The sequence below is a fragment of the Thermothielavioides terrestris genome, chromosome 6, assembly GCF_000226115.1.
Source record: "Thermothielavioides terrestris NRRL 8126 chromosome 6, complete sequence".
NCBI classification, from domain to species: domain Eukaryota; kingdom Fungi; phylum Ascomycota; class Sordariomycetes; order Sordariales; family Chaetomiaceae; genus Thermothielavioides; species Thermothielavioides terrestris.
This window is the reverse complement of record NC_016462.1, coordinates 1,026,604-1,051,334: the sequence shown is the minus strand read 5'-3', so window position 1 is coordinate 1,051,334 and position 24,731 is coordinate 1,026,604. Positions and strand designations below refer to the sequence as shown.

At 60.0% G+C, this 24,731-nt stretch overlaps 9 protein-coding genes across 9 annotated transcripts; 5 read left to right on the top strand and 4 right to left on the bottom strand.

Annotated features, from left to right (window-relative positions):
* Positions 1-1,391: 1,391 nt before the first annotated feature.
* Positions 1,392-3,003, top strand: THITE_2123436 (uncharacterized protein). Its single transcript, XM_003657536.1, has 3 exons — positions 1,392-1,651; positions 1,718-2,048; positions 2,156-3,003. Exons 1-3 carry the CDS (start codon positions 1,525-1,527, stop codon positions 2,610-2,612), a joined length of 915 nt encoding a protein of 304 aa, XP_003657584.1. The 5' UTR covers positions 1,392-1,524; the 3' UTR covers positions 2,613-3,003.
* Positions 3,004-5,562: 2,559 nt separating this feature from the next.
* Positions 5,563-7,205, top strand: THITE_2123435 (uncharacterized protein). Its single transcript, XM_003657535.1, has 3 exons — positions 5,563-6,258; positions 6,317-6,506; positions 6,569-7,205. The coding sequence occupies exons 1-3, from the start codon at positions 5,792-5,794 to the stop codon at positions 6,893-6,895; spliced, it is 984 nt and encodes a 327-aa protein (XP_003657583.1). The 5' UTR covers positions 5,563-5,791; the 3' UTR covers positions 6,896-7,205.
* An 884-nt stretch (positions 7,206-8,089) lies between these two features.
* Positions 8,090-8,427, bottom strand: THITE_159008 (uncharacterized protein; the record flags this gene model as incomplete). The annotated part of the gene is made up of 2 exons (XM_003657534.1): positions 8,090-8,258; positions 8,364-8,427. Coding segments are annotated over 2 exons (233 nt in total), but the record flags the coding sequence as incomplete, so codon positions are not given.
* A 483-nt stretch (positions 8,428-8,910) lies between these two features.
* THITE_2123430 (uncharacterized protein) lies at positions 8,911-10,674 on the top strand. The gene is made up of 2 exons (XM_003657533.1): positions 8,911-9,571; positions 9,648-10,674. Exons 1-2 carry the CDS (start codon positions 9,028-9,030, stop codon positions 10,187-10,189), a joined length of 1,086 nt encoding a protein of 361 aa, XP_003657581.1. The 5' UTR covers positions 8,911-9,027; the 3' UTR covers positions 10,190-10,674.
* A 562-nt stretch (positions 10,675-11,236) lies between these two features.
* On the top strand, positions 11,237-14,408 carry THITE_2082787 (uncharacterized protein; the record flags this gene model as incomplete). The annotated part of the gene is made up of 2 exons (XM_003657532.1): positions 11,237-13,722; positions 13,852-14,408. The coding sequence occupies exons 1-2, from the start codon at positions 11,316-11,318 to the stop codon at positions 14,406-14,408; spliced, it is 2,964 nt and encodes a 987-aa protein (XP_003657580.1). The 5' UTR covers positions 11,237-11,315.
* Positions 14,409-15,257: 849 nt separating this feature from the next.
* THITE_2123426 (uncharacterized protein) lies at positions 15,258-16,541 on the top strand. Its single transcript, XM_003657531.1, has one exon. It carries the CDS (start codon positions 15,506-15,508, stop codon positions 16,295-16,297), a length of 792 nt encoding a protein of 263 aa, XP_003657579.1. The 5' UTR covers positions 15,258-15,505; the 3' UTR covers positions 16,298-16,541.
* On the bottom strand, positions 16,542-19,673 carry THITE_2123424 (uncharacterized protein). The gene is made up of 4 exons (XM_003657530.1): positions 19,514-19,673; positions 18,799-19,453; positions 17,313-18,736; positions 16,542-17,245 (listed from the first exon to the last, which is right to left on the bottom strand). The coding sequence occupies exons 1-4, from the start codon at positions 19,538-19,540 to the stop codon at positions 16,760-16,762; spliced, it is 2,592 nt and encodes an 863-aa protein (XP_003657578.1). The 5' UTR covers positions 19,541-19,673; the 3' UTR covers positions 16,542-16,759.
* A 1,137-nt stretch (positions 19,674-20,810) lies between these two features.
* On the bottom strand, positions 20,811-22,991 carry THITE_2123421 (uncharacterized protein). Its single transcript, XM_003657529.1, has 4 exons — positions 22,526-22,991; positions 22,445-22,465; positions 22,058-22,288; positions 20,811-21,980 (listed from the first exon to the last, which is right to left on the bottom strand). Exons 1-4 carry the CDS (start codon positions 22,545-22,547, stop codon positions 21,211-21,213), a joined length of 1,044 nt encoding a protein of 347 aa, XP_003657577.1. The 5' UTR covers positions 22,548-22,991; the 3' UTR covers positions 20,811-21,210.
* Positions 22,992-23,169: 178 nt separating this feature from the next.
* On the bottom strand, positions 23,170-24,477 carry THITE_2132608 (uncharacterized protein; the record flags this gene model as incomplete). The annotated part of the gene is made up of 1 exon (XM_003657528.1): positions 23,170-24,477. One exon carries the CDS (start codon positions 24,475-24,477, stop codon positions 23,170-23,172), a length of 1,308 nt encoding a protein of 435 aa, XP_003657576.1.
* Between the last annotated feature and the right edge of the window lie 254 nt (positions 24,478-24,731).

Here is a 24,731-nt window from a genome sequence, read left to right as displayed (position 1 = left end):
AGTGTTCTTCTAGGTAGCCAGGTATGCTGCCTCTCTCGCCCGGGGCGCGGTCACGCATGTCCGCAAACGCGACGCCTGCGGATTCGTTTTTCGTCGGGCTCGTGTCGTCTCGGCTTCACCGATATTTCGTCGCTATTCCTTCCCGCATCGCATTGCATGGCATCCTGCAGAGCATACGATAGAATCGGCGCAGATCCCATGCCGACCGGACCGCCTCGGGACGTCATGAGAAGGGCTTTCGGCTGAACCCTGGCAGCTCGTGCGGATACGATGGCGCAAGAACCCTGCAAGTTGCGTGGCCTGCCATGTGAGCGTCGAGATCGACATTCTCGAAGCTCAGCCGCACGCCTGCGCGGGGTTTTCGACGGCTCAGCACAGCATTCCATGCTTGTATCCGCGTGGCGTTCGGCGGTGGACGAGGAATCGAGGGGGCAAAACCACACCACGTGGATGACGATCGGACGCGAGAGAGCGGGAGGCTTTCAGGTTTCGAAGCGAATTAGACAACCCTGGCTTGTTGGAAATCTGAATAACACCGCTGTCAGTGACCCGGTCTTGCGCCCCGGGTATGTACATACCACCTGGTATCTTTAGGAGATAGCGCAAGCAGCCAAGCCAGCACGCCGACGTGTGACAATGGGCATGCTGCCCAAGAGTCCAAGGGCAGGACACTCCGAAGACACTTGCGTTGACATGGTGTCCGGCTACGGTCCTTATAGCCCAACAATCGAGGCTGCTGAGCCAGCACTATGTAATGCTCAAACCACAGATCATTGACTTGACCAGACCAGTAACTCATCTTTGACCGAGACAAAGTGCTTGGGAGGCGAGTTGTGACTGAGCCGCCCTGCGGTATTACGTGTGCGACGACTCGATGAATCATAAAAGAGCTGAGTTTCGTTCACGGTCTCCTAGTCTCGGGGAGCTTATCCATCCTCGTCATTTCTTTTCCATACGCAAGCCCATATCTCATTCAACGGAGTTATCATTATGTTTCAATACGCTCTGGAGACGCTACCCTTGCAACCAGCTTTATTGTTTGTGCTTTTGCAAAGAAGGGCCAAGCAGATTACAACTGACTGTAACCTGGGATTTGCGGACTATTTCACTGGTCAAGGTAATCATCGGTCACTCAAGGCAGACATCAGAGCTAATGTGTCAGTAGTTACCTGATTCATCGGAATCAAATCTGCCATTGCTGCCCAGAATACCCACTTTCATCCGTATCTCTTCTACCAAGATGGCAGGAGAGCCTAACTTGCGGAGGTTTTCAAGATGTGAGAAGACGCGATTGTCTTACAGGAGCAGGGTGTCCAGGGGTCGCAGTGTGAGATCAGCAGGCTCGCACTAACAGATTCGCTCGGCCGAGGTGATTTGGACCTCGGCCCACTAAGGTTCCCCGCGCTCCCGCGGCCTGCTTCAGGCTGGGTTTGAGAAACGACGCTCAGGTTTTCTTTTGAGTTCCAGCGACAAATTCAGTAGAGGGGGAACCAGGCGTGAATTTCCCGAGGTGGACTGCGCATAATGTCCGACTCGGCGAAGCGGCGCGTCCAAGCGATCGGCAACCAGCTTGCCGACAGCAGCATCCCGGCCGTCTTCAAAGTCGCGCCGAGCGGGCCGCGCGTCGCTGGCAAAGTCGTGATCATCACCGGTAATCCTACCACCTCGAGCGTCCAACAGATTAGATTTTAGACTTTTGGTACTCACCAAGTTCAAGGCGCGAACTCGATCCTGGGCATCGGCCGTGCCTCGGCGCACCAGTTCGCCGAGCACGGCGCCAGGGCCATCTACATGTGCGACTACGATGGCAGCCACCTCGAGGCGCACAAGCGCGAGATCAACGCGCTGTGGCCCCAAGTCGACGTGCACACGCGGCAGTTCGACGCGGCCGACGAGAAGGCCGTGAAGGAGGTCGTCGACGACGCGGTCAAGCGGTACGGCCGCCTGGACGTCTTCTTCGCCAACGCGGGCATCACCGGTCCGCACACCCTCTTCACGCAAATGGAGGCCGACGACTTTATGGAAACCCTGCGGGTGAACACGCTCAGGTCTGCGCATCCGCATCTGCATCTTCCCCCTTCTCTTCCTCGCTCCCTACCTACCTAATCACCCCGGTCGGTTCCCCGCGCACTCCCAACTAACCCCGCCCACGCAGCGTCTTCCTCGCGGCCAAGCACGCGGCGCCGGCCATGCAAATCACCTCGGCGGCGAAGCCCAGCCCGTCGGGGAGCATCATCGCGACGGCGTCGGTGGCGGGCTTGCGCTCGAACGCGGGCAGCAGCGCGTACTCGGCGTCGAAGGCGGCGGTGATCTCGCTGGCGCAGACGGCCGCCTTCCAGCTGGCGGGGACCGGGGTGCGGGTTAACGCGCTGTGCCCGGGCCTGATCGAGACGGGCATGACGGCGCCCGTGTTCGACACGGCGCGCGCGCGCGGCACCCAGGGCCGCATCGGCCAGCTCAACCCGCTCAAGCGCGCCGGCCACGCCGACGAGATCGCCCGCGTCGCCCTCTTCCTGGCCAGCGACGAGAGCAGCTACGTGAACGGCCAGGCCTGGGCCGTCGACGGCGGCCTCAGCGCCGGGCTTCCCTACGTCCTGGGCAAGATGGCCTGACCTTGGCCCGACTAGGGTGGGAGGGGGAGCTGAAGCCAGGGGAGTTCAGCTTATGTGTTTGCAGATGTAGGAGGGCCGGGGGTTCGGTTCATCCTGTAGCCCTCCTGGGAGGTAAGAGATTCTGAGATTCTGCTTCAGCGCTTTCCTGACGGATCGGATTGTTGCGTGTCGCGTGCTTGAGGGTTAGGGCTGAATGTGCCTTGGAGGGTATGGGCGCAGGGGAAGGTCTCACTTTCACAACCAGGCATGCCGCACGGAGGAAATGAGACATCGCAAGCTCAATTGGACTGGAGTGTCCGGAATACAGTAGTTAGACGAGCTCTCTGCTAAGAACACCGAACGAAAAGTCGAAACAGGCAGCTGACAATCCGCCTCAGCTTAAATCGTGCAATGTCGGTCACCCCTTTTGGACTGAGGTCCCGAGGGTGTGGGACAGGCGTGGGATGCATTTCGCACTAGTGTGAAAGCCACTGTGGTCGGGCGCGGGGTGCACGAACGCCAAGGTGGGGGGGTAGTCTGGGGTGCATGTGCCTAGGCAGCCCAGTACGCTCGGCTTGGGGGGTAGACGTTAAAGAGGTCCCGCCAAGACTAATTTCGGCCAATTGTCGGCAATGTTTTTACAGCGTCAGTACCCCGCTAAGACCGCTAAGCGGTTTGTACTATCGCTAAGGGTTAGTTCGCTAGGGGTACGGGGGGCGGCGCTAGCCCCCTACTAGTTAGGGTAAAGGTTATAGTTAGGGTAAAGGTCAAGGTTAAGGTATAGGTTAACTTTGTTTTCTTTTTTTTCGATTTGGTTAAAGTTTTATAAAGCTATTGCTATAAGTCTTTGCAATTCTTGTTGTTGATATTGCTTAAAGTTATTGTAGCCTCGTTCACCTTATAGCGATTGTAAATACTTATAAGCGGTAGTCTCTGAAATTAGTCTTAGTAGGATCTCTTTAACGACGACCGCTTAGGGCCTAATAACTGCTTAGTGCTTTTATATTATATAGTGTAGTATAGTGTAGGTAGTTTATAGCGTTTAAATCGAAAGTTTAGCAACAAATAACTAGCGCTTTATAAGCTATTTATAAGATTCTTAGACCAAACTTTGGTGGAGAATAAGAATTATCTCCGATCCTCAGATCCGTGGTGGGAGAAGACGTTAGACGGCAGCCTAGTTCCATTGGGTTAGCTAGCTCAAACATAGGTGACCCCAACTGTATCCTATAATATGCTTGACTGAAATCCAACCTCCTAACCTCTAATTGTCTACCTGTGTAAAGGTGCCTTGGTTTGTACAATTACAGTGGCGGAGCCCGTTATCCCCCCACAGCTAGCCCTGTTGTGTTGAGGAAATGGTTATACAATCTAGACTACAAGCCTTGTTCCAGTGCTAGGTCAAGATCTGCGGTCTATCAACCAATTGCAAAGCCCTCCACTGCAATAGGCGCAACCACATTTCAGCCCTAGACACTAGTCAAGCTAGTGAAGCGAGATTCTAGTAGGGAACTTTAGGTATATATACAAGCAGCCTCTTTTAAAAGGTCGTCGTTAAAGAGGTCCTACTAAGACTAATTTCGAAGATTACTACTTATAAATAATTATAAATCGCTAAAGGTAAGTAGGATTGCTATAACTTAGAGCAATATCAACAATATAAAACTATAAAGACTTATAACAATAAATTTATAATACTTTAACTAAATTAAAAAAAAAGAAAACAAAGATAACCTATACCCTAACTATAATCTAAATCCTAACCTTAACCTAAATCCTAACTAGCAGAGGGCTAGCGCCACCCTTTGTACCCCTAGCGAACTAACCCTTGGCGATAGTGTAAACACCTTGGCGATCTTGGCGATGTACTGACGGTGTAAAAACATTGCCGACAATTGGCCGAAATTAGTCTTGGCGGGACCTCTTTAACGTCCACCCTCCAAAAGTAGCCTTTGTCTGCTGGAAATGCAGAAATGCGGAAGCACAGCATGTAGCAATACGGGAAAGAATAGGTAGCAAGGCCGAGTCCGAGTATTCCGTGTATAAGGCACGGTATAAGCCGGTTGATTGGGCCTTCCCATCGCTGACCGCCGCAATGGCAATTGCTGACGCTGTTGCCCAAGAAACTGACATTCTAGGTTTTTTGCAAACCTCGAAAGTGGCAGGAAAGAGGACCCCTCACTCCAAATGGGGCGTAACGTTAGTGCTGGTGATCATGGCCCGGGAGATGGCTGCTGCAAACTGGAACCCTGCAACGCTGCTGTAGTTACCCCCAACTGTGCACGACCGAGCAAGCTGCTGTGGCAAAATGATCGGTCATCACAGACACCGGGCGTTTGTGGGTTGGTGGCATGGTGCCGGGCGATCGGGTCTCGGGTGGGAAATGGCAAGAACAAGGCCAATGGCTGCGGTCTACGTCAGCTACCTCCTCATGTCACTGTCTCCTGCGACTGGCTTTCCACATGTAAACTTTTCGCGCTCGCGGTCCAAGGTTTCTGCTCGAGTTACCAGGTGCCTATAAGAGTCTGCGGTGCTTGTGAGCCTGCATGCGTCACGCAGTCCATGCGCAGTCAGTCGCTCGGTGCGTGAGCCCTGGACAGCGAGGCCCAGAACCCCCACACGCACCCTCACCTATCCCTGCAGGCCGCCCGCGAACAGTACACTTGAACATACCTACACTAGCCAGGTGTAGGCTCATCAGCAAACCAAAAACAACCTTCAGAAATCACCCACTTTCATAAGCCACGGCCACCTCGGCGTTCGACCCATGCCCTCCGCGATCCGATTCAAGTCTCTCGCTCTCAGGCGCCTTTGAGCGACTTTTTTCTCACGTGCTTCAGAGCTTCTCCTGAAGAAGAAGCCCACTTCCCCTTTCCGTCAACCAGCCCTGGTCCGGGCCGTCTCCACCGTTCGCACCTCGTCATCTGCCAGCATGTGCAGCAGCATGTGCACGACGAGATAGCCAATGCAGCCCTCGCATTCGGGTCCTTGGGCTGCGATTGCGCCTGAGAGTCTTGATCGTCTTGTCGAGAGCTGCGCTATCTGCACATCTCGGTCGCTGATTCCCCTTTCGCCTGTCGCAGAGCGCCCCATCCGGCGCTGCCGACAGCCTACCGCAATCCCTTGTCCAACGCCAGGCACAGCGACCTGGCCGGATACGCCAAAACCCGGAATTGTGATTTCTGCTGGCATCCATTGCGATGCCGGTGGGGGACAACGCGCTGGTGTCGAAGCGGAGTGGAAGGCCGTACGATCACGACGGCGTGCGCGAGGAGGCGAAGGGGTACCGAACCAGACAAGTTTCCGGACGTGACGAGGCCGAGATGGAACTCTGGGACAGACAGAGCTTGTCCTCGACGGCGACAACATGGAGCCGCCAATCCAGCCTGGGACCGTCCCCGACTGTCTCTTCCGCCGATGAAGAGCAAGAGGCGGAGAATCGGATATCGGGGGGTCAAGGAGGGCCTCTGAGCGATCCGAGGCTCGCTGGTGCATTCCAGCCTTCCACGGCGCCGCTGGACAGTTTAGCGATCGGTCCGGAGGAGCGCATCTCAGCCGGAGGTCGACCGGCCAACTTTGGCGTTGTCGTGCCAGGAGTCTACCGCAGCAGCTTCCCGCAAGTCGAGGACTACGCGTTTATTGAAGGCCTGCAACTCAAGACTATCATGTACGTTGCCAGGTCCGGGTGTCCTCGAGGGATTTCAGGCGCTGACGCGACTTTCTAGCACGTTGGTGCGGAAGGACTTCCCCCGTGGCTATGATGCCTTCCTCCACAAAAACGGCATCAGGCATTACGTGTTCGACATGAAGGGCACGAAAAAGGAAGACATCCCGATCACGACAATGAGGTCCATTCTCCGCCTCGTCTTGGACCGTCGCAACCATCCGTTGCTGATCCATTGCAACCACGGCAAGGTACGTGTCTCGGTCCGCTCTCATCGCGACGCGGTAGCGGCGCGGACACTGACACAGCGCAGCATCGCACCGGCTGTGTCATCGGCGTCGTCCGCAAGCTCTCCGGCTGGGCCCTGACGGACATCATCAGCGAGTACGAGGCGTATGCGGAGCCGAAGGCGCGCGCGTGCGACATCAAGTACATCACGGGCTTCGAGCTGGCCAACATCTCGAGCTTGTCCCGCGAGGCGGCGAGCTCGCCCTTTCGGAGTTTCGCCTTCCTGCGCGCCAGCATCTTCGCCCTCGTCATGCTCGCCGTCTGGCTCGTCTCCGGCAGCAGAATCGCCGCCGCCAGGGGCGCCCCTCCCCCGCAGCGCAAGCCGCCAGGCGAGGCCGGCCGGGGGATCTAGCCCGCCATGGCAGCCATCATGATTGTCGCCAGGTTGAGTGAAGGGTAGTGTGGCGAGGAAAGGCGAGGTGCTTTTGCCGGGTTACGACGCCCTCAACGGTCATTACCGTTCTACAGGACGCCATCGAGCTATATGCGGGCCTTTCATCGCAAGATTCTTCGACCATCATCTTTCGGCATCCATTTTGTCAGCTGTTCGGTCGCTCGGGTCCCGGCGCCCTGATGAGCTGGCACCACACATGATGGGCGGCAGCAGCCAGCCAGTGCTTCTTGCACACTTCACCGCACCAAACCAACAAAAATCAACAACAAAAAAAAAAAAAAAAGAAAAGAAAAGAAAAAGAAAAAGAAAAGAGAAAAAAGAAAAAAGAAAATGGCCATGAGTGGTTGCATCACACTTTGGGCACTGGCGAGCTTGGGGACTTTCGACGAGCATTTTTTTCCCTCATGGTTCTGTTGTCTGGGATAGCCGGAGCATCATACACGCAACATTGCATCGGGTCGGGAAGCATAGAGAGGACTGGGTTGGAGACACATCAAGTGCTGAGCCGTCTCCTTTGGCGTTCTATTGGCTGGCTGTATTTTTTTTTTTTTCTTTTTCCTCTGCTATATTCCTTTTCCTATGTACGGGTAGTTTGTTTTGTGGTTGCTGTCAAAACTACCCCCAGGCTTGTATGTTATTTGTACACTGTGTGGTCTTGCATTGAACACTACGGCAAGGATTATTCCAGGTCTTGTACGCAACGGGGTATCATCTTTTGCCTTCTCTGGAGATGGCCATGCCTTTGTAATACAGAGATAGAAGAAAAATGTCCCCATGATCAGATGAAAGGTGCAGTTCTCCCTTGAACTTGCACCTTCCAGATAGCCTTCAGAGTCTAACCAACCAGGCGGTGCTTTTCCCTTGCCTGATTCACCCCCCCAAACACCATCAACCCATCAGCCACGGCATCTACCCCGCCAACCCACCACTCGCTTACGCAAGCTTCAATCCCGATAGATCCCCCACCGATTCAACTCCCTCCGCTCCTCCTCCTCCCGCTTCCTATCCCCGGTGGCGTACACGTACAGGCCGGCGACGGCGTTGGCCGCGCCGAGCGCCATGGCGGAGCCGCGCACGACGCCGCGCACGGAGAAGAAGCGGCTGCGCAGCGAGGCCGCGGGCCGCCGCCGCCGCGCCGCCAGCAGCGCGTACATGCCGCTCCACGCGGCCGTCATGCCCGCCCCGTCGATCTTGAAGCCCGCCAGCGTGAGGTAGCTGCTGAAGATCAGCAGCGGGGTGAAGAGCATGGGCAGCGGCTGGAAGGGCCGCGCGTGTTGGGAGATGATCAGGGAGGTGAGCGTCATTGGCGGGATGGCGGAGGCTGGGGTTTGAGAAGGTGGTGAGATATTGCTCTGTTTGTTTTGGTTCTTTTTTTGTTTTGGGCTTGGTTCAGGTCAAGGGGTGAACTCAGGGTGGGAGCACTCACTGCCCCAGGCTGTGAGCCTGGATGTCAGCCCTTTCGGCGGTTCGAGGTCCTCTGTGGGTGCCATAGGGGAAAAGTGCCCTTATCAGGGCTGAACGCAGGGTTGTAAGGCTGGAGGAACAAAAATTGGGTGTTCCGACTCCTCAATTGTCCTGGCCCGGCATTGAGCTCTGTGCTGCTTGTCTCGCCGCTGAGTCGCGCTGTCGCAAAAAAGTGCCCTTTTGAGAGCAGTGACGTCGCGCAGCTGGCTTATCTGCTTATCGCAATGACTAAGCTGTTCCCCCTGTTCCTGACCCCACGACGTTTCCGGTAACGCACGGACAATTTCTGTCAGCGAGCCAACTTGCGGGACGGAAAGTGTCCAGAACACACATGCGCTGCGTTGGACGGGAACATCTTTCGCCAAACCTCCAGAGGCACCCACGGCCAACATGAACCCCTGAGTCGCATCATCCGGCCGCTGCTTTATGATAGCCGGGCCCGCGAATCACCTCGGCTTTTCTTGCACCTAAATACGGGCCTTGCTGCGCTTTTCCTCAATCCAATCGTCGCCTAAACAACATTCGCGAGAAACACGCCGATCTCGTCCACTGCATCCATCTGAAACCCCCCCACCGATAACACGCAACCGACCTCCCCTCTAGCACCAACACAGAACTAGGGCACCATGCCCGACGCCTCCGCCTCCGGCGCCTCGGCGTCCCAGAACGACGGCTCGTCGGCGCGCAACCGGCGCGAGCACAACCAGGGCAACCAGGAGCGCAAGTACACGGCGGAGCAGAAGGCGGCGGTGCTGCGGATCCGGCGGTGCCAGCCGACGGCGTTCTACGAGATCCTGGACGTGCAGAAGACGTGCAGCGACGGCGAGATCAAGAAGGCGTACCGCAAGCTCTCGCTGCTGACGCACCCGGACAAGAACGGCCACGAGCACGCCGACGAGGCCTTCAAGATGGTCGCGCGCGCCTTCAGCGTGCTGGGCGACAAGGAGAAGCGCGAGAAGTACGACCGCTTCGGCACCGACCCCGATAGCAGGTTCGCGAGCGCCCAGGCCCAGGCCCAGGCACAGAATCCGTTTGCTGGGTTTGCTGGCCGGAGGGCTGGTGGCGGCGGCGGTGGTGGTGCAGGGATGTGGGGAGAGGAGGAGATTAGTCCCGAGGAGATGTTTGCAAGGTTCTTTGGCGGCGGTGGGTTTGGAGGGCCGTTTGGGGGTGGTAAGTGGCTCGGGCTATCACGGCTTTGTTCGTTTGTCTTGCAGGGCTCAAGGTGTGCTAACGCTTTATCCTCCAGGCTTCGACGCCGGGCCGCAGTTCGTCTTCAACTTCGGCGGGCCGGGCATCCGGGTGCATCAGTTCGGCGGGGCGCGGCCACGAGGGCGGCCGCGCAACCCCGGGCAAGAAGAGCCGGCGAGCACTTGGAGCACACTCGTCGGCTTGTTGCCCATCCTGCTGCTCGTCATATGGCCACTTCTCTCATCCATCTTCTCGGGCATCACCTCCTCGTCGACGCCCGCCACGCCCAGTATGGTCTTCGATGATCCGCACCCGCCACTGTACACGGTCGAACGCACGATGCCGAACCTCAAGGTGAAATACTATCTCAACCCCGCGGACATCCAGTCGTACAGCCCGTCTAAGCTCTACTCGCTCGACAAGAAGGCCGAGGTGTTGCTCGTGCAGCAGCTGCGCAGTCGATGCGAGAGCGAGATGGCGCACAAGCGGCAGCTGCAGGAGGCGGCGCAGGGCTGGTTCTTCCCGGACCCGGAGAAGATGGAGGTGGCCAACGCGTACCCGATGCCCGCCTGCCAGAGGTTGAACACGCTGCGGTTATAGTATGATGGAGAGCGGAATGTAATGTTTAAACGGGCCGGGAGAAACTGCTTAGATGTTGCGCCGTGGCTCCGGGACGGTCTACGGTATTGGGCCATGGCGGCGTTGGGTGGGTGGTATTTGCATATGAGCGTGCTTGGGATCGTTGTATAGGTATCCATAGATTCATTTCCCCGTCGTGGAAGGCGTCATGATGAGTTTTGCGGCCATTGCTTTTGCAGTATGTCGGGGGTGGCAGGGAGGGTTACGACGTCCTTCACAGTCCGCATGTCCTCCGTAAGTGCCGGACGCCCGTACCACTGGCAGCCCGCATGACGTAAGTGGTCTCTGTCGGCTGGGCCCCAAATCCTCAGTCTAGCGTCGTTCTCTCACATTGTCTCATTTCCTAACAGTGTTCAAGGAAACTGAGGACGCGTAATTTCATGGCCAAAAGGCCGAGGAAGGGTCACGGAGAGAGACCTGCCGCCACCTGGCAGCCTGGAGAGATGACGAGGCCTGCAAACCGCCTGTGGCTCGGGGCTCCTCGCATTGGTCAGAACCTGTTTTGCCCCGCAAAAGTCGCCCGAGCTGCTTGCCTTTCAAAGCGGACCCACCCACTGTTGCTCGACGACAAACAGTGAGAGCCACCCCATGACGGATGCCCGCACGTCAACCACCAACCACTCTCTGCTGTATCTTGCAATTGTTCCTCGAGTCACTCCCAGACAACCCAGGCAAACTTCCTTCTGTGCCGGGCTTCTAAATTGTAGACCCTGCGGATAGACCGCTAGTTCCGTGCTGCATGCTCATGCTGCTGCTCGCTGCTCTTGAATCGCACTCGAACCCCGCCATCGACCTCGACCGTCGGCTTTGCAGATGATGCAAACCTGTTCCACCGTTCGCCTCCAGACACCACGACACTATCGGCCATCCCACTTCGGCCAAGGACCGCGGTTTTGCTTGCAACTAGGTATAGAGAACTAGACCGGCCCTACACGACGTATCTCCCGTTTCGACTGCGATCGAGCAGTTGCCGCCGCTGGCCTGCCTTCGCATTCTACCAACTCATGTGCCGCGGGCCACGGGGTCCCTCTCGTCGACCACGAGCTCTGAATAGGCGTAATTACAAGCTGGTCTCTATAGCTGCACGATGGTGACGCGAAAGCCTCTTCCCGCGCACCCCGCCCTCGACCCAGCTCTCTTGCAGCAGGCACGGGAAGCATGGGCACCGAGCAACGAGGCAGATGACACAAGATGGGACGGCGAGGCAGTTCGGCCACGTCAAGGCCAGGCAGGAAGCACGGAACCGCCGCCGTCCGACACCATGAACGCTGTGAGGCCTGGCGTCAATGCCGACTTTGTCGGCGTTGGGGAGGAGGGCAACGTGTGGGCCGAAAGTGCAGCCGCGCCGAAACAAACGGATGGCCTGAGCGAAGTGCCGGTGGCGCCCGGACCCGGCAGTAGCCATGAGCCGGACGCAAATGGGAACCAAACGGCTGCGACGGGCCAACCTTCTCTGCCAGTGCCGTCAGCCCTGGGGCCCGAAGGGGGAGTGCCGAAAGCAGAAACCAACCCGTTTAAACGGAAGATGTTGTCTCTTGGGGCGGAGGCTGCGGCCGGCAAGCAAGATTCAGCTGACCGCCCCCAACTGCCGGCTCTTCCCGTCGACGACTTCTCACAGCTCAGCCTCAACGAGACCAGCACCAATCCCTGGCAACCAGCGCTCGACGAACACAAGGCGACCCCCCCGCCGGCCCCGAGGCTACTGGACCAGGAGGTCGCCGGGGACAATGTTTGGGCTTCAGCAAAACCATCGCGCCAGCCCACCCCTAAGCCGACACCAGCCTCCCCGGCGCTCTTGTCTCTCCCCTCGGAGGAAGGATCTGCCGGTTGGGAGGAGGAGCCGAAGAAGCAGGCAATTTCTTCGACGCTTATTGACACGGCTGACGAGGAAGTGCTCGACGATACCCGTACATGGGATGACCTCAAGCCTATCGACAAAGGCAAGAGCCCTGCGCAGCTGCCGCCGGTGCTGAACAAGGGGGCCGCGGGAACAGACGACTGGAACTTGATCGACGTGGAGACGCAGCCTAGGCCCCTTTCGAGGCAGAGCACTTGGGAAAACTTCAAGGATGAGGACGATGCTCCAAACACAACGTCTGCAGCGGGGGCAGGCGGGGAGACAGCTCCAGCTCCTACCTCATCTCCGCAACGGTCGAGCGAGGCAGCGCCCCCGAAACCGCAGCGCCCTGTTGACAAGTCCGAGACATACCAGATCAAGAACATTACATGGCACGACCCAACAGCGGCCAAGAATCCCAGAACGTCGCCCATCCTCGTCCAGAACGCCAATGGGCCATGCCCGCTAGTGGCGCTGGTCAATGCGTTGAGTCTCACAACACCGGCAGACGTGACAAGCACGGCGCTTGTCGAGACGCTGAGGTCACGCGAGCAAGTCAGCCTCGGGTTGCTGCTGGATGCCGTTTTCGATGAGTTGATGTCGGAGAGGCGCACGCAGCCGGACGTTCCCCTGCCGGACATGACGGAGCTGTATGATTTCCTCCAGGGTCTGCATACCGGAATGAACGTCAATCCGCGCTTCATACCGACGCCGGGTGTTGTCCAGGCCTTCAAACGCACATCGCTGACGCACCTTCATCCCACGGAGCGCATCGACATGATTCCGGGGACCTTTGAGCACACCAAGGAGATGGCGCTTTACTCGACCTTTTCGATCCCGCTCATCCACGGGTGGCTGCCATCCAAAGACGACGTAGTGTATGAGGCGTTCTCGAGGCAAGCGGCGTCGTACGAAGACGCCCAGAACCTCTTGTTTCGAGAAGACGAGCTCGAAGAGAAGCTGTGCGACCCTCAGCGCGGCCTTAGCTTGGAGGAGCAGCAGATCTATCAGGACCTCCTGACGATCAAGTCTTTCCTCAGCATATCGGCGACGCAGCTCACCCGGTTTGGGCTCGACGTCATCAGAAGGGCCATGAAGCCAGGCTCAGTGGCGATCCTCTTCCGCAACGACCACTTTGCGACATTGTACCGCCACCCGCAAACCCTGGAGCTCTTCACCCTGGTTACCGACGCCGGCTACGCCGGGCACGCCGAGGTTGTGTGGGAGTCCCTCGTCGACGTCAATGGCGAAAGCGCCGAGTTCTTCTCGGGCGACTTCCGCCTCGTCGGCGGCGCGGCTCACGACCAGCCGGGTCCCTCAGCCGGTCGCTCGGCTGACGCGGGCCACGACGGAGGCAACGACGGGTGGACAACGGTCCAGAGTCGCCGCGGCCGCGCCCACGCCCATGCCTCCCGTCAGAGCGCCTCGGTGGAGCCACCACTGTCCCCGAACCACGAACAGGAAGACCGAGACCTCGCGCTGGCGCTGCAGCTCCAAGAGGAAGAAGACGAGCGCGCCCGCGCCGATCAAGCGCGCCGCCGCCGCGAGAGCATGCTCTCGGAGCAATACATCGAGCAGCAAGCCCGCACGGGCGCCAACACCGGCGCCGGCGGCCACGCACGCCGCGGCAGCAGCTCCGCCGCCCTCGCCACCGGCCGTGCCCGGGGCGCCTCGCACAGCACCACCTCCCTCACCTCCTCGACTGGCTCCTCCGGCCGCCGGCAGCAGTCAGCCCCGCGCGCCGGCCGCGCCGCCTCCACCTCGTCTCCGTCCTTGGCACAGCCAGCGCACCAGGCATCGTCCTCCGACGCCACCACCGCCGGCCGGCCTCGCCCCTCCACACAAACAGTCCGCTCCCTCCTGCCCCCGCACACCACCACCACCAGCACCCCCACCACGTCCACCGTCACCGCCACCAACCGCCCTGCGAACGCCGACGCCCTCGACGACGACGACGTCCCGCCCCCGTCGTACGAACAGGCGGCCAAGCAGCTGCCGTACGTCCCGCCTGCGGGCCACCCCAGCCACCCGGCCAGTCCTCCGACGGCGGACGGGGCCAGCGGGAGGAGCGGGGCTGCGGGTGGCGGGTTCCTCTCAGCACCGCCGCCGTCGTCGCAGGGCTGGGATCCGGGGCTGGCTCCCGCTCCAGGGCAAGCGCAGGGGCAGGAAAGGCGGAGTCCGAGGGGTGGATATCCCGCTGTCCATTACGGTGATGGTCGCGGCGGTGAGGGACGGGGAGGGTATAGAAGGGGCTGGGGAGGCCCGTCGTCGCCGGCGCCGGTGCCGGCTGGGAGCGCGGCGGGTGGGGGTAGCGGGCGGGAGCGGGATTGTGTAGTTATGTGATTTACCTGCTTTTTTATTTCCAAATCACAACTGAGCGGGCGTGTGCGAAGCAAGGGGATCATGGATACGAGTTACGATGGGATGGTCATGGCGTGGGTGGTTTGGTTTTCGGCGAGGCAGTGAGAGAGGGGGTTTTAAATGCGGTTGGGTAGGCAGGCTTGGGGTTGCACGGTGTGGGATGTACTTGTATTGATAGATGGGATCGGCTGGGGTTGGGTCATGGCAGCCTGGCGAGCGAGGGTTTGGCAATTGGCCTGGTTGAATACTCTACCAATCGCACGCTTCGGCTTCATTGTTGCTGCAATAGCACGCTTCAGCTTCATTATTGCTGCCTTCTGTCGTGGTGTCGTGGACTTCTTGTCTTGTTGTCTCCTCGCTAAGGGGAATTTAGACTTAAGACGTGTTGAATGTGGACAAACCGGCAGCACGGAGTACTGAAGAGCGAGCGGACATAAAGTGTAACGTATTGATGATGAAGGTGTAAGTTACCAGCAGTGTACGGGATCCGATTGGCTAGGGTTCCTGTTACAAGGTAACGTCGGGGGTGGGTCTCGTTTCGTTTCCCTGACATCACCCGCCCCCAGATGTTGTTGATGTTGGACGTGGACCTGCGTGTTCGAGTTGGGCCTGTCGTGCCGCGTACGGAATAACATTGTGCATCCGCGCCAACGAAGCTGGTTCCGGGGACGGATTGATCTGCGCGAACTCCCAGCGTCGCGGACTCTGAGCGTTCATTTGCTCGTTTTCATTTTCCCGACCACTCTTGCGTCCGACCGGAACGGCGCGGTGAACTCAGCCCGTTGAAAGTTCACAGTGAACACAGCGGTGCCCAGAACTGAGCTCAACCTGCGTTTTCACCCTTCATAATCACAACAGCCACTCCCCGAAAGAAATACACCACCCACCATGGCTACTTCAACCGTCGGCCTCATCAACAACTGGTTCCCGCCTAATCGCGAGAACTACGAGCTCATCCTGTCCGTCTGGAAGTGGTTTCCCCTGGTCCGTAATCATCCCGCCCGCCACCATTCCCTCTCTCTCGCCATCTAACCCTCACCCAGGCCGCCTCCCTCCAATGGCTCATACCCTGGTACGGCATGGGCAAAACCTCGGTGACCTCGCGCCTCAACCTGCCCGGTCGCCTGGGCTGGCTGCTGATGGAAACGCCAGGCTTCCTGACGCTGCTGTACACCCTGCGCACCCTGCGCTCCCAAACCACCACCACCGCCGCCGCCGCCGCCGGCAGCGGCGGCCAAGAACCCCCAAGCCTGCCCTACCAAAACCAAGTCCTGGCCGCCCTGTTCGTGCTGCACTACACCTACCGCGCGCTGCTCTTCCCCTGGCTGCAGCCGTCCATGTCGCCGCTGCACATCATCATCTTCCTCTCGGGCGTCGCCTTCCAGCTGACCAACGGCCTGCTGCTGGGCGCGTGGCTGGGCGCGTACGGCCCGACCACGCCCGCGCAGTGGGCCGCGCACCTGGCGCCCTGGCCGACCGCGCAGTTCGCCGCCGGGCTGGCGCTCTTCTACCTCGGCCTGGCCGCGAACTACTACCACGACGACGAGCTGCGGGAGATCCGCCGCCGCCGGCTGCGGCAGGCCCGGGGGAAGGGAGGGAAGGGCCAGGGACAGGGCGTGGACAAGCACTATGAGATTCCGCAGGCCGGGCTGTTCAAGGTCGTGCTGTACCCGCACTACCTGGTCGAGTGGATCGAGTGGGTCGGCTTCTGGATGGCGGCCGGGTGGGGGTGCGCACCGGCGCGGTGCTTTGTGCTGAACGAGGTCGCCGCGATGCTGCCGCGGGCGGTGCGCGGTCGGCAGTGGTATGTGGAGAAGTTTGGGGAGGAGAAGATCCGGGGCCGGTGGGCGGTTATTCCTGGGGTGTGGTGAGGGGCGAGCGGATGGAGGAAGTATCATGGCGGTGTGGTCAAGGCTAGCTGGGCAGCGGAACTGACCGAGGGACGAAGGGCATCGTATTCAACAATGAGCATCATTTTTTTTTCTCGGACTTAGCTCCGGGATATACTCGTGCATGTACATAGGCACAGCTGCCCGGCCAAGTTGCTTTCACCCGTCCCCTAGCAGGTTCGAATAAACTAGTAGAGATATATTCCTTGCTATGGCGCCTTCTTGATTGAGAACAACACACAAAGAAGATTCACACCGCTCGGGAGGTATACGGACCCCTGAAGTGATGACAACACAAAACGCCACCCATGCCCGTTCGACCAGTTCCCTATCGTCCGCAATCTCTCGGCAGCGCAAAGTCACGAGCCCGCATTTGGGTGCCTGACCCACGCTGCCGTGCTAACCAAAAGCAGCTCACTCACTCACCACCGGTCCCCGCCTCTTCTACTCCTGCTCCTTCGCGGGCTCAAAGATCGCCCTCGCGGGTGCCGGCGGCGGCGGCGCAGGCGGCGGTGGGCTTCCCGGACCCGCTCCTTCACCGTCCGCCCCGCCGCCACCGATCGGTGGCATGGGCAGGCCGGGCTCCACGCCCTGGGCCGGCTTCGGGACTGCCATCGGCCCGAGCGGCACGGAGATGCGCCCCTCCAATTTCTCCCCGCGCAGGACCTTTTCGATCTCGGCGCGGTCGAGCGTCTCGTACTCGACGAGGGCCTTGGCGAGCAGGTCGAGTTCCTTCCTCTTGGAGATCAGCAGGGCGCGGGCGCGCGCATACGAATCGTCGAGCACCCTCTTGACCTCGGCCTCAACCATGGCCCGGGTCTCGGAGCTCAGCCGCTCGTACTTGCGCATGTATTCGACGGGGCCGAGACGCTCTGACATGCCGAGCTGCGCGACCATCTGCCACGCTATCCTGGTGGCCGAGTCGAGGTCCTAGGCTTTCAGTCAGCGAAATACTCGGATATGCCGGGGTAAGGAAATGGAGGGGAAAACCACGTACTGCACTGACGCCGCTCGTCACATACTCGTTGCCGTAGACGATCTCCTCGGCGACCTTGCCACCCATGGCACGGTCGATGTGGCCCATGTAGTCGCGAACAGTGTACGAGTACTTGTCCATCTCGGGTAGGAAGGCCGTGTGGCCCAGCGACTGTCCGCGAGGGAGCACGGTAACCTTGTAGAGCTCGCCGGAGCTGTCCTTGGAATAGTAGGCAACCAGCGCGTGGCCGGCTTCGTGGTACGCCGTCATCTCCTTCTCCTTGGGCGTGATGACCATCGTCTTCTTCTCGGCACCCATGAGGACCTTGTCTTTGGCCCACTCAAAATGCGTCTGCATAACGGCTTTGGCCTTGGTCTTGCTGGCGCGCACGGCTGCCTGGTTAACGATGTTCTCGAGCTCGGCGCCGGACAAGCCCGAAGTGCGGGCCGCAATGGCCTCGATGTTGACATCCGGACCCATCTTGATCTTCTTCGCGTGGTGTTTCAGGATGGCAATCCGGCCGCGGACATCGGGGAGGGAGACGACGACATGCCGGTCAAAACGGCCGGGGCGGGTGAGCGCCTTATCGAGGGACTCGGGGAAGTTGGTAGCGGCCAGGATGATGACTCCGCTGTTCTGGGCGAAGCCGTCCATCTCGGTCAGCAGTTGGTTCAGGGTCTGGCGCACGTAGGTGGCATCGCGCGAGTTGCGCCGGCCGCCTATGGCGTCCAATTCATCGATGAAGACAATAGAAGGAGCCTTGGCCTTGGCGGCATTGAAGAGTTCGCGGACGCGCTTGGCGCCCACGCCGACGTAGATCTCATCGAACTCGCTGCCAGACATGAAGAAGAAGGGCACACCAGCCTCGCCGGCTACCGCCCGAGCCAACAGAGTCTTGCCAGTGCCGGGGGGCCCGACGAGGAGGACGCCCTTGGGAAGCTTGCCGCCAAGGTTGTTGAACTTTTCGGGATTCCGCAGGAACTCGACCAGCTCTTGGAGTTCCTCCTTGGCCTCATCGCAGCCGTGCACATCGCTGAAGCGGGCCTTCTGGTTCTCGGCTTTGGCTTCGACGCCCTCAACTTTGCTCCCGGGTCGCTTGAAGGTGGTCATGCCCTCAACGACCATGGTAACGATGACCAGGCTGAGATATGCGCAAAGACCGAACCATAAAAGAAATTTGATCCATCGCAGAGCGGCCGTGCCGAACGTCTCGTCCACGATAACGTGCAGAGGCCCGTTTTTGCCACCATTGCCTGTCGAGAAGGCCATGTTGCCACCGGCGCGGTGAGCGGCCACAGCCTGGCCGACAGCCTGGAGGCCGGTCGAGTTGAGCCCAGCGGCATTGGCGGCCGCGTCGCCTTGGGCGGCAGCACCAGTGCTGCCGTTGATCATGGCCAGCGCCTTTTGGTAAGCCTCGTCGGCCGCCTCGTTCGTCGCAAACCGTCCTGCAATGACCGCGTTAGCATGGGCCAGAGACAACAGAAAACGAATCGCGGTCATAGCGCACCAGACTGATACCGCTCAACAACAATTGCGGGCATGTTAGCCTTCAAAAGAAGCTGATAGAAAGAGTTTTGGGCCGTGGCGCTGTTCGGGTTCCGGTTGGCGACGGCCTCGCGGTTGGCGAGAAGATCGCGCGGGACGCCGCCGGTGCCAAAGGCGCGGGACTGCATGTTGAGTAAGGGGGAGTGCGACCGGATCCAGGTAAACTGTTGCATGCGGCTCGGCTGATAGGTGCTCATGGACCGGAGGCCGGGCAGCCTGATGAGGGGGCGGCCCACCAAGGCGGCATAGGAGCGGCGCATGAGGGGATTCGCCATGGCGAGCGAGCGAGGAGACAGGGTCGACAATTCAGAGAAGACGTCGATAGGTGATGCGTTGGCGAGGCGGCGGTCGAGGAAGCGCGGTGAGAGGACAGCGTCGCGGAGAAAGTCGGGGAGCTCGGGTTTCGCCTGGGCCACCGTGTTCCTTTGCGCGTGGATCGGAGCGTCCTCGTTGGCAGCAACGGAGCGTGCTGCGGTGGGCGCCCCGGCATGAGGCGCGGCGGCGGCGCGGGGTAGTCGAGGTTTCGGCGTCGGAGCGGCGGGGGTCGGCACTCTCCAGGGGACGGCGAGAGTGTTGGCCAGCGACGGCCACAGATCCGACGTCGCGGCCGCGATGCTCTGGAAAACGGTTTCGCTTAGCAAGGAGATAAAATTGGAGTTCCACACGGTCAAACTCACCGGCAGCCCACTTGCGTGGAAAGCCATGGTGTGCGCTGACTGCCCGCTGACTGCGGGCGAAAATGTCAGATCTGGCGGGATGCAGCTGCGGGTTGCGGAAGGGAAGAAGAATGATGCAAAGCACCGCCGAACGTTGGGGGAGGCAAGCCGCTGATTGCCCACGGATTATTCCGCAAGGCTTGGCAATCTCGCCACCCCAGTTCTGCCCAGTCAGCACACGTGATCTGGCGTCGCACCACCCGTGCTCAATCGCGTCGCCTGATTCCATGCGACTCGTTAGTGGAAGGAAGAGCTGGGGAAGCCGAACGATCAGGCAACCCACAATCGGCAAACTCAAACCTCGAACCTCCACATTCTTGGCGAGCTCAACGCAGCGGCAATCATGAACCGCTCCATTGAGCAGTCGCTTTTGTCGCTGCTGCCGACGCACAACGCGGCCCTCCCGCAGCCCCTCACGGAGCTGGCGAGCTCTCTGCTCGCGCAGTCGAGGCACCGCGCCAGCACGCTCAAGGCCGAGGAGGAAACGGCGCGGCCATACGCCTGCGCCCATCTCGCGTGCGAACGGCTCAAGACGGCACTCGACCTGCCGCCCATCGACCCGCGACCCCCGATCCCTCCGCGCATCTACAAGCGGCTGTTCAACCACCTCGACAAGATCCTCCCCGCCGCTGGGTCCACACCGAGCCGCACACCTGGTACCCCGGGCGGCGTCCTCGGCAGCGGCCGCATCCGCACGCCCAGCTCCAAGCTCCGCGAACAGCAACTCCTGGCCACCTCGCCGCTGGCAAGCAAATCCCGCGGCCCGCCCTCGCGCACCACCCCGAGCAAAGACCAATCCCTCTCTCACTTCCGCAACCCAACCAGCAGCAGCGCCACACCCCTCACCGACACCCCCACCAAGAAACGCACCACCACCACCACTCCCAAACCCACGGCCCCCACCCCAGCACCCCCCGCCCTCCCCCGATGGATGCGCCCAACCCTGCGCTTTCTGACAACCCACCTCGGCCCAGCACCGATCGGCCCCGTGGTAGCGGCGGGGCTCGAGTCCGTCCTGGCGCCGGGCGGGCAGCCGACGGGCGACGCGTGGGCGCGCGCGCACCCGGTGGCCGTGCTCGGCGCGCTGTACATCTTTGTCTGGCGCGGCGTGACCTGGCCGCGCGAGGGGGAGGAGGTCGACCGCGAGCGGTACGTGCGGTTCCGCCGCGAGGTGGCTGCCTGCTTGGAGCGGGCTAGGCGGGAGGTGCTGGTTCCGTCTTCTTCTGGGGCCCAGGCTGGGTCGGAGGAGGAGGATGGGTGGTGGGATGGGTGGGAAGGGGAGGTAAGCGTGAGGGAGTTTGATGTTGCTGCTGTGAGGGGGAGTCGGCGGGGGTGGTTTGATCTGGAGTGGGTGAGGGGGGTGGAGGAGTTGGCGGAGAGGGAAAGGGCGAGGCAGGATGGGGAGAGGGAGGACGGGGCGGCGGCGGCGGGGGAGGCGGTGGTGATGGGCCTGGTTGGGCGGCCGGATAGCATGTTCCAGGAACGATACGACTACCTGAGCGAGAGGAAGAGGAAGGCCTATGCGGAATGGAAAGTTGGGATCCTGAAACGGATTAAAGAGTTGGAGGCCCGGTAGGCAAAGCAAAGCGACGACGGCTATTGCCTAGGCTCGTCTATTCTCTATCGTCACAAGTACAGTCCTGCGCCGACGGCGAGCCCTACGCACCAACCTTCTTCAGGCTGTTTACCGTATCGACGATGCTCTTCTCAAACGGAATCCAGTCGATCTTCAGCAGCGCGCTGGTCGCCGAGTTGTCGAACTTGTACCGCTCGTTCTCCGGCGGCAGCTCCCCGCCCTTGGTCTCCTCCGTCGGCAGCAGGTCCTTATACTCAGGGAAGTTCCTCCGCACGATGCTCGCCATCTCGGCGTGGCTGAACAGCCCCGCGGTCGTGAACAGCCGCCTGCCACCGGCCTCGGGGATCTCCAGCCCGGCCTTCACATGCGCCGTCGCCACGTCCCTGACGTCCACCCAGATCATGGCCGCGCCGGTCTCGGGCACCTCGTCGCGCCACTTGCCGCGCAGGCAGTCCACCACCCGCTCGTTGCTGGTGTTGACCGCGTCCAGCGCGGGCACGTAGTGCGCGGGGGCGAGGGGGCCGAAGACCATGGGCGGGTTGACGGTGACGAGGTCGAAGCGGGCGCCGTTGGCCGGGTCGCGCACGAAGGCCCAGGCCGCGCGCTCGGCCAGCGTCTTGCTCGCGCGGTACGCCGTCGGCCGCGACCGGTGGATGTCGGCCAGCGTCACCGGGTTCCATGACGCTTCGGTGTACGTGTGCGTCGGGTCGGCCGTGTGCGCCTCGTCGATGATGGCTGCGAAGGACGAGGTCACGACCACCCGCCGCACTGTCGGCGCGGAGCGCGCCACCGCCTGCAGGATCGCGGTCGTGCCGATCACCGCTGGGTCGATTAGGTCTCTTTGGGCGTCGGCTGGGAGGGGGGATTTTGGTTAGCTGTGTTTGGGGTTGGGGAGGATGTGAGGGAGTGAGAGGGGAGGGTGTACGCACTCCACCTGTAGTGAAACGGCGAGGCCGTGTGGAAGACAACCTCCAGGCCGGGCGTCTTGACCACCTCGTCGAAGGCGTCGGGCTTCGCGATGTCGGGCACGATGGCCACGACGAGGTCGCCCGACACGGCCTGCGCGGGGTGCGCTTCGCGGATCTTGGCCGCCTTGTCCTCGCTGCGCACCGTCGTCACCACGCTGTGGCCTTTGGCGAGGAGCTGCTCCAGGATGTGGGCTGTGGGTGGGGTGTGTCAGTCTGGGGTGTGTGTGCTCAAAAGCGCCGTCATCCTGAGCCATAATTCCATCTCCTGGACAGATCCTCGCTCGACTGCCTCGGAGGAGGGTATGCATATTGTATGGAAAGAAAAAGGCATGCTGTCTTGGAACTTACCAGCAATAAAGCCGGAGCCACCTACGCACGCAGTCAGCCACACGCTGGAGAGTGATACCGCAGTTCCACACAAGCGCTTACCTGTCAAGAGAACCTTCGTCATGTTGGTCGGTTTTCGCTTTCTTGTCGACACAGCTGAGCACGATACTTGTGTGAAAGTGAGTGGCAATTGACGGCTCAGACGACAATGCTCACTGTCCTCATTTATGGACCGGTCTGCGATGGGGGGTCTGAGTAAGACCTCTGCATGCCGCTTGTTGGCAACCCCGCTTTCGGCCGCCCCTCCTTCTTCTCCCTGGTGGAGTGCCGGCCGCCGGCGTTAACCATCGGCGATGCAGTAAAGATCTCCGATTCGGGCCATCTTGGCAAATGGTTGCCGGTTATCTCCGGTAGCCCGCAAACCCCATCTTCGGCTTCTCTCGTTCTCAGGCGAACTCAGTCGTGGTTGTAAGCAAGTCAGCGACGGTCCAGTCTCGGTTTCAGTAGCAATTTCTTTTTCTTTCCTTTTTTTCCTTTCTTTTTTTTGTTTCTTTATTTTTTTTTTTTTTTTTTTTTTTTTTTTTTTTTTCGGAGGCATGAATGGCGCCGTGATCCTGACGAGACCAGATTCGAATGATCAAGTTCGCCGGACGCGAGCTGGCAACGTGACCTATGTCCGGAGTTAATCCATACATTCTTCGAGACACCGCTGGTCGTCTAATAGACCCAATAGTTGCGCTATCCCTTTAAAATTGGTGAGAACCTACGACGATATATTGGCTCCCGGGCCTCGTGAGCCGGCAAGGTCCGCAGTCTGGCGTTCTGTCCAGCTCCGGGAGACCTCCCTCAACCTCCTCCGAAGTGATCCGGATATACCGTCGAGGGTCATCCGGATAACGCCGTTGACAAGGTACAGCCCAGTTGCAATAGCTCGTGTAAATCGTGGCCATTTGCCAGGCCACGCCATAAGCGAGAGACCGCAAGGCACCCGCACACGGGTGCTCATTGGCGGCGGGGAGTTTATCGGTGGCTGCCCTCGGTCGAGCCGGCTGGTACGGCGGTTCGGAGAAGTGCCACACGGCCATGTCCTGGACGTCCGGGTCGTCACCGAAGCCGCCATGGAAAAGGCCCACACTGCGGCGGAGCACATCTTGGATGTAACAGGCTTTCAACCACTGACCCAGGTCGAGAGGCGTACCGGCGACGCCAATCGAAAGCCGTTCACCATTGCACGCTCCTGGATGGTGCGGGCAGGAGACAAGCCGGCAGCGGTAGCGCTCGGGAAGAGGGCCGACTGTGGCGTCAGCCAGCGGTGTTATCTGACCCTTGTCCGCGACGGCTGCAAAAGCCTGGTCGAGGTTGGCTAAGACCTCCGGGTCGCGGTAGAGGCCGGGCCAGCATTCTTCCGTCTCCTTTCTGTAGAGAACGAGCCGCCTTAAACCCGCAAGGTTGCCACGGAAGCAGTACATGACCGGAGGCTCGGCGCAATACTGCAAGAGCGTCTTGATCCGCGGCGTCGCAAGTTCCTCGAAGGTTTCAAAACCCAGCTCTCCGCGTCCAGCCGCGCCGACTAGCGCGGCCCAGGCAAGCGGGTTTTCGAACTCGAGAAGGCGGAACTGGTCCATGTGCTGAATCTCACACCTGTCGGCCAGACTGCTTAAGGCCTCGTAGCTGAGGACGAGAATGTCATGGTCGGCGAGGATGTATGTCTCCCATAGGCGGCCGTTCCAAGGGGCAATCTCGAATCGATGCTTGTAGATAGTCAAGCCAACCTGGCGGGACTGGTGAGTGGCGTGGAGCAGCGCAGGTACCCTCTCGCGAGCGTGTTGCGGATCGCGGACCCCCCTTCGGGCGAACCGCCGGCTTCTCTGCTCAACCGTGTCCGCCTGCATAGAAACCATCCGGACGACCGAGGCGGCTTCCCTCCAGATCTGGACGTGCAGCTCCGTTGGGAGAAGCGGGAACAGGTGGAAGGCAGGTTCATCAGAGTACTCAGAGCCACAGCGAACGCTGTCCGGTGCGCTGGACGGAGGGGACTGGCCGCGTCCAGGCATTTTGTCCTTTTGCAACAAAAGCTTGGAGTTGTTGCGCGAGTCGCTGCGGTGAATGGAAGAGGGCGGGGCGAAACTGCCGTTCTCGTTACCAGGTACTTGGGGAGCTGATCACCGCTGTTCGGGGGGAACCCGGGGAAGGCCATCCATGTCAGTCGGCGCTTCTAGGTTGAGCAGTCACATGCGCGAATACAACACCTACATTGCATCGTTGGTCTGTCTTCGTCCAGGTTTTTCTGCGCTAGGCTGTCCTTGAG